Raw genomic sequence first — 12,231 nt, 5'->3', positions numbered from 1 at the left:
TCTTTGTAAATTTAAAATTTTAAAAATAAAGATATCAGAAATGATATTTAAAAGTAATCATTAGAACAAGAACAATTACTATTTTTATATAATATTTAAAAGTAATATACATTAAAATATAAATTTTTGAAAAAATTTACAAAAATATAAAATTATTATTTATTGTTTTAAATAAAATTAATTAATTCGTTGAAATTCAAAAATCATTAATAGTGGTTTTAAAAATTACTAATGAAATTTTTTGAGTTGAATTGGCCTATTGAATACTAAACTAAACTAAACTATTTAATTAAAAATAAAATAAAGATAGTATTTATTTATTATATTTTAATAATACATATATATATATATATTTTATTTAATTTTTAAAATAAATTTTATATATAAATTTCACTCAAGTTAAAAAGTAAAACTCATAAAATATACATAAAAATTTAGTATAGGTTATATAAATTATAAAATTTTAAAGAGTATTTAATATAGTTATATTTATTATAATTAAAATTTACAAAAAAATTATATTAATTAATTTATATATTTAATAATCAGCAGTTATATATATATATATATATATATATATATATATATACAGTTAATTATTGTATATTTACTTTTAAAAGCATATATGAAATTAATTTATTTATAACTCTCTTTTCTTTGATTTTTATATCTGTCATTGATTATATATTTAAAAATTTGTGTTATTTTTACCTAAAATAAATGTTTGTTATAAAATTTTACCTAAGTATATTATAAAAAAAATATTGAACTATTTAACTTCCTTCAACTAGATTAACACACATTGGATAGAGAAATTAAGTAAAAGTTTTTATTTTATTTGGCTAATATACATATTTTGTTTTATTATTATTTTTTTCTTAACATCATATTAAAGATAAATTTAGAGTATAATGGGTACTCTAACTTGTCACAATTCTAAAGAAAATTAATAATAAATGTTAAAAGATCATTAATCTAATTCACATTTATAATCGATTTTTCTAAAATTCTTATTGTAAATAACTTCTAAGAAATCAAATGTTTTACTAACATTTAATACATTGTTATGAAAAATAATATTATCTCGCTAAAACCAAATTGTCTATACTACTATAAACGATACCATTACAAATCCAACGTATTTCTTCTTAAAAAAAATGAACCCAAAAAAAGGAGGAGATTAATGAATCTATAAAAGAACGTCTCACGCTTTTTTAATTATCTTTTTCGGTATATTGATCTTCCCTATGATTTGGTCTTTTTTCCATATTTTTTGTTCAACAACTAAGTTTTTTTGTTACTACTCTATACAAGAAAGACTCTCTTTATGTGTTTCTGTATATTATGTGTTTCTGTACAGAGGGAGTCATTCTTTCTCAAGAAATTGAATAATGATAAAAGAAGAATGATTCCTCAATCCACTTTGTTAAAAATTCATCAAAATAATAATTATATGAGGGATTCCACATAAGAAAGCGCTATCTGTCGGGAATGATAAAAGCATGCCTATGCTAATAGTAAAAACCAAAAGTAAAAAAAGAAAACAAATTTTCAACAAGCCACATCTAATACAAAAAAGACTATGATGGTCCACATCTAATGTAATTATTCCTCAAGGATGGCTCCTCGCCACCTGCTATCTCCTCTAACTCATCATAGAATGAGGTCATGTTCACACCGCTTCGCCTCTTTATTGACGAGATTGGCTGGCTTAAGAATGGAAGGATCTTCAAGTCAATGAAATGGTTACAGTTGTGCAGTTGAAAAATTCATACGAAAAGGAAGAAAAAGAAGTCGTCTAAAAAAATAAAAAAAAAATAACAATAAAATAAAAATGTTACAAAAATTTTCTTTTTTGTTGTTATAGTTAAATACTTAACAAGGGTTTATTATATTATTATCTACTTTACCGATTTGTATTATTTTTTGTTGATCTAGGAACATTTGTAGTGTACTCATTAAATTTATTAATGAAAAATTTTATTAGACTATGTCTCGTAGATTTTTACCTTTCATTCATGATTAATAATTTTGGTGTCCTTTGTTTACTTTTTCTATTTTGTATTTATTATTATTTGCCTAAAAATCATGTAGAGTCTATTTTAATTGCATAATAGAAAAAGCCTAACAATTTGTGATTTGTTATAACAATCAGAGATTAAAAGATAAGAGAATAAGGTTTTCTAATTCTCTAAATCAGAAAACATGGTTGATGTGTTTAAGTAAGTGATTATTTATAAGTTTCTTATTTGTTTGCTTATCATAATCTACAAGCATTTAAATTTTAAACTATAAGTTTCTGTTTTGAAAAACAAAAAAATTGTCACATCAATTTATAAAAATTTTAACTATTTAAAAAATTTAAAAACAAAGATATCTGAGATAATATTAAAAATTAGAAGGAAGGTAATTTTTTAATATAGTATTTAAAAATACTATGTATTAAAATATGAAAGTTTTGATAAAATAATCAAAATATAAAAATTTAAAAATAACTATTAATTTTAAAAATATTTAAAATTTAAAAATATTTTTTTTAAAATTAATTAATTTGTTAGAATTAAAAAATTATCAAATTTTTAAATTAATTTATCTTATTTAAAAATTGTTGACAATTTTTAAGTATCATATTTCTATATTTTTTTAAATTTTTATATTTTAATATATAATATTTTTAAATCTCATATTTAAATTAATTTTCTTTTAAAATAAATTTATCTTTAAAATAAATAAATAATAATATAAAGATCAATTTTAATTATTTTTTATTGTTGAATAAGATCCTTTATAACTTAGTTTAACTAATTTACTTTTTTCAGAGTGAGTATCTACAAAATATATAAAAATAAAATACTTAATTTAAATTATATTGTAATTTTAATTCATTGAGTCCAGTTAGTGACTAATACAAAATAAGAAAATATTTGACAAAAGGAATTGTAAAATTAAATCCTGTTTATCAAATTTAATTCATTTATATAAGTAAGTAGAAAATCAATAAAAATAAATTTATCAAGCCATTAAATGACACAATTCTTATTTAAAAACAATAAAATGTATAATACCAATTTAAAAAATCATATCATAAAAACAAATAATTTTTTTTTATAGCAATCGTATTGCAATTTAAAAAATCTTTACAAATTTGATATTTTAAAAATAAAAATATACAAAATAATCGTGAACAATTATGATTTTTTTCAACTACTATGACTGTAGTATTTAAGTAGGTGGTTATTTATAATTTTCTTACTTGCTTTGTGGAGCTTTTCATAAACTATAAACATTTAAATTTTAAACTATAAGTTTTTGTTTTAAAAACAAAAATCTGTCACGCCAATTTAAGAAATCTTAACTGATTTAAAAAATTTTAAAATAAAGATACACGAGATAATATTAAAATTTTTAAAAAATATTAAACTATTTAACTTCCCTTATTTAGGTTAAAACAAATTGAATAGAGTAAAATCAAGTCAAAGTTTTTATTTTGTTTGGCAAATATACATACTTTGTTGAGTTATTCAAGTTGATTAGATTAGATTAAGGAGTTTTCTGTGTGTAGATTTATTTATTAGTCTTTTAGAGTTGTGTTTCTTAGAAATCATATATTTATTTAATTTATTTTTTTGAGAATATTATAAATATAATTGGTATGTTTAAAATATTTTGAAGGATGTTATATAATATTTTTTGAAAAGGTATCTCAGTTTGATTTAAACATTTTTTCTAATAATATTAATATTTTTAAAATACTCATTTATTTTTTATGATAATTGATAAAAAAAAAATTACACTATTAATTACTTTTATGATTTTTTAAAAATTAGAAAATATATTAAATTTTAAAATAAAAAATTATTATTAAACATTTATAAAATGAAGAGTGTATTCATGTATATGTGTGCATAAAAAAACAAAATTATATTAAAAAATTAACTTCATTAATTATAGATATGAAAAATTTTAAAAAATAATAATGTTACTTGTTACTCTTGCTTAACCTATAGGTAACAAGAGTTATAATGTTTTGCTTTCTTTAATTTTATTGGAAACTTTTTTATATCTTTTGTTGATTATATTTAATTATTTCTTTAATCTGAATAATTTGTGTTTTTTACTTTCTAAGATTTTTTACATTAACAGTTACATGCTTTTTCATAGTTTTTGTGTTTACTTTTTTTCTATGTTTCTTTTCTTGCAATTTTGAAAAATATTTTTTATTTATTTATTGTTGTCTTATCATATTGTTGTCTTATCATGTTTGTATCACTGCATTGACATTTTCTTATCAATTAAAACAACAATAAATACATTCATCCAAATTCCTTGAGACTAAGTCAATTTGTTAAGATTTTGAAAAGTATTACATTGAATTAAATACATAAAACCAGAATTCTTCATAATGAATGATATGAAACAGAAAAATAAATCACAATCATGAATTTTTCTTTTTTCTTTTTCATGTATACTAAGATTTTGAGTGTGCAAACTAAGATGGAAAGAAAGTATGGACTTTTTAAGTAGTAGTGACTTATAAAATATTAATTTTAAAAAATATAAATTCTTAATCCTGCTAGTTATTAATTATTTAATTTATTATTAAACCACCGCCGTGACACATTTTATTATCTAAATTTAGAAATTAATTTGTATATGAAATTTCAGCCCATACTAGACCAATGATCTCCTTTCTTCATCTTCTCTTATATAATCTGTTTGTGCTCGCAGTTCTTTATCATCAGAAGGTTTTGGAATATTGGCAATGGGAGTAGAGGTTAAAGCCTTTTTATTGGATTTGTCGTCAAGAAATATCTTCAATGTGATTCCCATAGCGATGAGTAGAAGTCCAGTCCCATGTTGTTCTGTCAATGGTTTTGTAAATATGATGTATGATAGTAGCAATGTCACTGCCTTTCTTGCTGTCGTTATCTGTGATAAAATTCAATGGGGAACAAAGGTAGTACGACAGAAGGAGATTAACAATGAAATAATTTTCAACATGCATACGTCCTTATATTATTTAATCTCATCAAAGCTTTATCATTTATAAGTTTGGATTATCTCGCTATTTCAAATCAACTTTATTCAAATTCATTGTTACAACACACTTTTTAATATATTTTTTAATTATTGATTAAAATTTATTAAAAATATATAAATTTCACTCTTAATTTAATAATTTATATTTATATTTATATAATTTTTAATAAATTTCGGTCAATAATTAAGAGTCATTAAAGGAATTGTATTAAAATGTATTTCCAAGATTAAGGCCACATGAGACTTACTAATATTAAGAGCCATATGAAGGTTCAAAGTCCAAACAGACATAATGGAATCAGGAAAAACTTGTGATAGCAATTTACCATGGCTGTAGTGGCAGCTCCAAAAATGGCAATGAGTGACAGCACAGAGACTTGGCCAATAAATGTGGCCATTGCTTCAAAAACTAACACTCCATACACGTAGAGATGCTATAAGTACAAGAAAAAGTGACTTTATTAAGAGAGCAAAAAGTCAAGGAAAAAGTAGCAACTTATGTTATTCCAATCTCTAAATTTTACCTGTGAACATGAAGTCCATGCTTTGAATAACTCTCCTGTAAAAAGCATGGGAGGGATTAAGAAAGGCAAACCCACCACGGTAGAGCAGAAGAGCATCTCCATCTGTGTATTAACAATGAACAAGAAATTCATCTATTATGCTAATATATATAACATTTTTTAAGTCACAAATTTTACACTTATGCCCTCTTTTCACATGAAAAATGTACATGGAGGATATTAGGAGCATCACAGAAATTAAATCACCTGTGTGGTTTGAGGGTTCATTGTAAAGATTGCTTCTTGAAGATTTCCCAAAAAGGAGTCCATGACCAAAGCCCCAGATATCATAAGAACACCAATGACACTGAAATTGGGTGATGTTTGTGCATCTGCTAGTGTGAATAGGATCAAGCCAATCACAAGAAGTACAGCAGATACATATTCATGAAATGGATATTTTCTTCTTAGGCCTGGTATGAAGGCACCCATTATCATCACTGGAAGAATCTAAAGTAACAAAGTTGAATCACATTACATTTGAATATTCCGAAAATAATAAAGCTTGAGGTGAAATAAAAAAAGATCAAGTTAGACTCTCCGGAACAAATTAGTTAATTTGGAGACAGTTCAAGTCGAAAGACCTGTAATTGTGAACTCAACGCATAAGTTACAACTGGTAGTATTGCAGTAAACGTGGATCCAGAGGCATTTAAACGTTTATCTAAAGGAGTGATTATGTGCGGAATTCACTATGAAATTGATTAAATGGGAGAGAGTGACAATGGCTTTGTTCCCTTGAGCATATTTCACTTACCTTTGTAGATTTGAACATGAGTTGTGCAGGGTAATTAAGAAAAGCCAAAGATCCCTTTGTTAGGCCATGGGAACCCATAAGAACAGCAGAAAGCTTCACATAAGTTTTCCACGGGTTCACCATTTGCTTGCTTGTGAAGCCTTGGAGGTAAATTAGAAACAAGTATACAAATCCTTGAACAAATGTGAAGTACCAACCGTAGCTGAAATAATAAACCAAGTCAACCATTTTTCATCATAGAACCATTCCTCAATCATCTCAAATGTCAAATCAATTTAATTTTGAAAAAATGAAAAATATACCAAGGTTATGCAATTTACCTAAAATGAAGCCTGTTATACACATACTCCTGAAAATAAAGCATATGAGAATGAATTAATAGCAAATATTAAATTCATTTCCAGGACAACTTCACATACCAAAACTTACAAATTGCAATAATTCATATGCAGCAACCAAATCCAAAAGGAACAACAAGTCATTTATCTGAAAGATTGATTTAAGTTGTAAGATTGAAGCCCAAATTTCCAATAAGAAATCCAAAAGCAGTAAAAGAAAAAAAGGCAAAAATTATTGGAGCCAAGGACTTCAGAAAATTTATTTCCAGCATAATTAATCCCTGAGCCACTCACTGATTATGAAATAAGAAAAGAAATAGACGTTGACAATAAAAAAATTAACTCTTTCCACTGACAGAAAGAAACAATAAACTCTTTTTTTTTTTCTTTCTACCATGTCATGTCCATATCTCGTGTATCCAATTCCAGAACATCCAAAAAACCAAAGCTTATTGTAGTTTTACAATACCAAACAAACGGACACTGAAGAAAACCAACTAAGGACACGCGCGTCTGTGTGTATATATCTTTATATGTATTATGTATAATATATAGTTACCTCGCAGATGCCATTAACAAGATACCCAAAGAAGAAGCCAGAGGAGCAAATGATGAATTGTTGCCATGTGGGTCTGTGTGAGAGAGAAATTCCAAATAAAGTACGAGATTGTTCAGCGTTTGACATGATCAAGTCTCCTGCTATGCTCAAGAGCTCACAAGTCACTGCACTTTCCAAAACGTAGATTCAATAAAAGTGAAACTGTTGAAATGAACTGGGAAGAATATCAGTGTGACAAATTAGCATGTTTAACTTTGTTTGTCTTCCCACTGAACAAACATTCCAGACAAAAGAAAATGTTACTCTAGAATAACATATTTATATTTAATGTTACTCTATAATTGAATTCAATTCGGCCATCCTAAAACTCTAATTTTAATTAATAAATAGATTTAAGTTTTGTCTTTAGAATAACAGTGTTGGACACTTATGAATTGAATTGATTTTTATGATTATTGACATTAATTTCCTGATTATAATTGGTTATTTTTGTTACGCTGGTTATTTTGATGATGTCAATTTACTAATGAGAGAAAGGTAAAAGTGATGTTGTAGATTAGGAAGGTGGAAGCACATAAGGGAGCTATATTCTTCATTGATGATGATGATGCAGTAGAAATAGACGTCAAGGTCACGATTTCTGTGAGAAATTTCAACCACATTTCCTAGTAAATGTGTGTTTAGAAATACTACAAATGTGAATTCAAGATATTAATAACGTTAACATGCCACAAGAAAGTTATATTTTTACAAGAAAGCTATATTTTTGACGAATTACGTCTGAAGCTAAATATTTCTTGTAGCAAAGGAAAATGGTGGTTAAGGTTGATGATATACTGTGACTATGGCTATAGTATTTAAGTTTGATGGTGATGATGAAACAAAGGAAAAACTGGAGTTGGAGAAGAGAAAATAAAACTCTATTTTCATTTTCTCTCGTATTATGGTGTCAGAGTCAGAGAGAAAAAAACTTATTGTTTTAAGTTTACTTTGCTGTTAAACTTTGCAGACATTTTCTGTATTTTAAGTCAGCAATGATATTCATACACACTATCTCCACCACTTTTTTTTTTTCATCTCATTTTATCAGTTATTTTGGTTTAAAGTTAAGGAGAACTAATTTTAATAAAATTAATTTTAAATTATTAAATATGATTCAAATATATGTATAAATTAATTTAAATTATATATTTTTACTGAAGGGTATATATTTTAATTAAAAGATGGGAAAACAAATAAATCTTATATTTTTTTTCTGTCTTTTCTTCCCACTGCACCTAATGAATGTATAATACTGAATTTTCCATTCAAAGTTATGTCCGTTTGCATTCCACGCTTCACACGAGTACAGATTATTGTATACATTTTTTATTTTTCATTATAATTATTATTTTAGAAGGAAAAAGAAAGGTCACGAATAATTTTTTTTTAAAAATTGTGTAATATTGCGAGAAATTTTGTGAAAAGGTTTTTCGAAGAGAGTAGGCTTTATTTGTCCAATATATAGTCATTGTATGAATAATGTTGACCAAAGAAAATACCAAATAATAACATTTTTGGAGAAATATCAAATTATTACTTTAAAAATGAAATATTGATCTTTTAATGATTTAGTCAATCAAATTAATATTTATAAAGTTTAAAGTATTATCATATTAACTTTTGAAAATTTAATGTATGATCAAATTAGTCTCTAAAAATTTAAAATATCATTATATTAGTCTTTAAAAATACTTAAAATAATAAAAATAGAGTTTATTTTAATGATAAATTAAATTAAAAATTATCATATTAATCTTTGTAGAAGACTATAATGGTATTAAAAAAATAATTTGGTGACAAAAACTTTTAAAAAATAATGTGATAATGATTTAAATTCTTAAAAGAATAATTTGACCATTTAATTACATAAATTTTTAGAGGACTTACTTGGTGACATTTTTATCTTTAGACAACTAAATTAAAGTTTTCTAAAAATATTTTAGACTCCATTTTTTTACATTTTATTTCCACCCTTTTCATTTTTTTTAATTATACTATTTATTTATTGTTTTATTATTTTATTTTTCACTTTCTCACGTTCCTTGATAAGTCTGAAATATTGTTACTAAGCAGCACCGGATTTTTTCGTAATGTTTACTGCTGCTATCTTGGAAATTACATGATTGTATCTGTTAAATTCATATTATTGTATGATAGATATATATATATATATATATTTTAAAATTAATTTCATTAATAATCATACCATTTTTTTTATAAGAAAGTTGTAAAGGATAAAGAGAAAGAATAAGCCAAAACTTGAGGTGTAGGTTTTAATAATTTTTTTAAAATGTGGGTATTAATTCATCTGATGCTCATAGTTATTCATGCACATCTTTTTATGTATTATTCCAATATTGGAATGCTTATATAAATTTCTTTAGGAATTATAGCTAAGGTCTATTCATTCTGTACCAATCCCATAATTTTGTGGCCAATGTTTTATAGTTCTGATCATTGTTAACTTTCACCAAAACTTAGGTCTTTTTAAAAACATTGGTAAATGCTATTAAAAAAACGGCTTCCAAATGTCCTTGATGTAGTATACGATTGGAAAAAAAAAAAAATTTAGGATATTTAAGTAAATAAAATATAGAGATTAAATTTGTTTAATTGAAATAATATTTTATAAAATAAAAAAAAACCTAAGAATTAAGTGTCGGTTTGAATGAATTGAAATATAGTAGACTAAAATAAAGGTAGACTGAAATGTGAAAATTTTATTTCACTTCATCAGTGGCTCACTATTTTTATTTTCTGTCTTCAAAATAAAGCAATTTATATATTCCTAATTACTTATAATTTCATTGTTATTTGGGTGGTCATCTCAATGGTTATTCACACTTTACATAAATTTTATCTTTTAAAAATTATATCTTTCAAGAGTAAAAACTAGAATTTATAGCATAAAAATAGATAAAATGACTGGATGCAGAATGAATTTGTACAAGTCGATTAATATATTAAGAAATAAATGGAATGATATATTTTATTACAATAAATTGGCTTGAATGATGTCTTTTAAAATTATGTAAACTTGACTTAAATATATAATATATTTACTTAAATTTCTATTATTTAATATAACAGATATAATTAGGCAACAATAATGATTTTTGGTAGTAATGATAGGATCATCCACTTGCCTTGCGCTGCTAATGGGACTCTTTCATATTTGGTAAACGTCATAATCTCATTATTAAAGAAATAACTATTTAAGTTGGAATTTTCTGTTGTATAATACTTCTTTAATCAGAGTGCTGGAATCCCTCAAGAAAATCATGTTTAATTAACTCAATTATGTGTTCAGAATATTGGGCAAGGGATTAGGCTAGGGATGGCAATGGGTAGGGTACTACAGTACCCATCCCCATACCCGCATTTTAAAAAAGTACCCGTACCCAGCCCCATACCCGCATGGGTATGAACATTAATCCCCGTACCCGTACCCTCTGGGTACCCGCATACCCGTCTTGTACCCATTACCCGCGCTTGTTTGAGAAAAAAATATTTATAAAGAAAAATATGTTTATATAATTTCACATAAGTAGCATAATAATACAAAAATTCAATATGTAGTTGTCAAACAAGGTACAAATATAGATAAAAAAACAAATATTCAAAGATCATAAATGTTAAATGTATCTTAATATAATAATTTTCTAAATTAAAATTCTTAGAAATAATAAGCAAAATTAAACACACAAGTTATTTGTCAGTGATAATCCTATCTTGTGTGAGATTTGATTGATTAGTAATGTCAGAACGATAACGAAATAGATCTGTACAATGGTTGTCCCTTCGTGTGGGATCACTTAGTAACCTCTTGTGACAGCATTAACAACTAACTCTAATGAATAACATTTCATAGTTATTAAGTTTTAGTGAGACAGACATTGAGAATGAGAATAGAGTTAGAGTAGAGAAGTTCAATACTAACAATAGAAAATTGATACATAAAATATTTTTTTTAACTTTTGAATTTCAAATTGTAAGAAAAATAATAGATTTAATTAAAATAATATAATATAATTAATATATATATATATATATATATATTAATACTAGTATTTTTTAACTCATATACTATACGAAAGTATTTTATCAAAAATATAAATTTTTAAAAAATTATTTTAGTGAATTAAATATTTCTAATGTATATAAATTTAAAAAAAAGAATTTGAATAAAAGATAAATAGTTACAATAAAATTTTATAATAAAGAAATATACGTGTATATTAAAAAAATTATACTTTTTTATCTTAAAAAAATTAACAAATAAAAATTAACAATAATTTTTTATATTTATATCTTTTCAAAAACTTCTTTGAATGTGAATAAATAGTAAGAATAATATTATTTAGATTCAATAAATTATAGTTGTACTTGTAATACATATGTTGTATAGAAAAATATTATTTTAAATTAAAATATAAAAATAAAATTTAAATATTATTAATAAATAATTAGTTTACGGTAATAGTAGGTGATTGTAAAATTTATAAAATATTTATAATATATTTATTATTTATCATTCACTTTATGATTAAAACATCAATATGATTTTATTAACAAAAATATTTGTGTAAAAAATATTTTATGTGTGTCATATATAAATAATATTTTAAAAAAAGTCAATCTCATATTAACTATGTAATAATTAAATTGTGTTAGCCAAATTAAATGATATAAAATAGTAAATAAATTTTTCTATTAAAAATATAAACCAAAATAATTTTTTTGGTTTACTTTATTATTAAATATATTTTTATATTAATCTTATATAACTTCACATAAGTAATATAATAATACAAAAATTTAATTCATAATTGTATAATAAAGTTCAAGCATATATATATATATATATATATATATATATATATATATATATGCGGGTATGGGACGGGGTGGGTACTTAGATACCCACACCCG

The 12,231-nt window shown here is 24.0% G+C and overlaps 1 protein-coding gene across 1 annotated transcript; it reads right to left on the bottom strand.

Annotated features, from left to right (window-relative positions):
* Nucleotides 1–4,610: 4,610 nt before the first annotated feature.
* LOC113850300 (UDP-galactose/UDP-glucose transporter 2-like) lies at nucleotides 4,611–7,550 on the bottom strand. Its single transcript, XM_027480780.1, has 7 exons — nucleotides 7,258–7,550; nucleotides 6,681–6,709; nucleotides 6,361–6,562; nucleotides 5,811–6,053; nucleotides 5,565–5,666; nucleotides 5,367–5,474; nucleotides 4,611–4,929 (listed from the first exon to the last, which is right to left on the bottom strand). The coding sequence occupies exons 1-7, from the start codon at nucleotides 7,381–7,383 to the stop codon at nucleotides 4,672–4,674; spliced, it is 1,068 nt and encodes a 355-aa protein (XP_027336581.1). The 5' UTR covers nucleotides 7,384–7,550; the 3' UTR covers nucleotides 4,611–4,671.
* Nucleotides 7,551–12,231: the final 4,681 nt, after the last annotated feature.

The sequence above is a fragment of the Abrus precatorius genome, unplaced genomic scaffold (assembly GCF_003935025.1).
Source record: "Abrus precatorius isolate BTA unplaced genomic scaffold, Abrus_2018 Scaffold9, whole genome shotgun sequence".
Classification (NCBI taxonomy): Eukaryota; Viridiplantae; Streptophyta; class Magnoliopsida; order Fabales; family Fabaceae; genus Abrus; species Abrus precatorius.
This window is presented reverse-complemented; position numbering and strand designations above follow the sequence as displayed.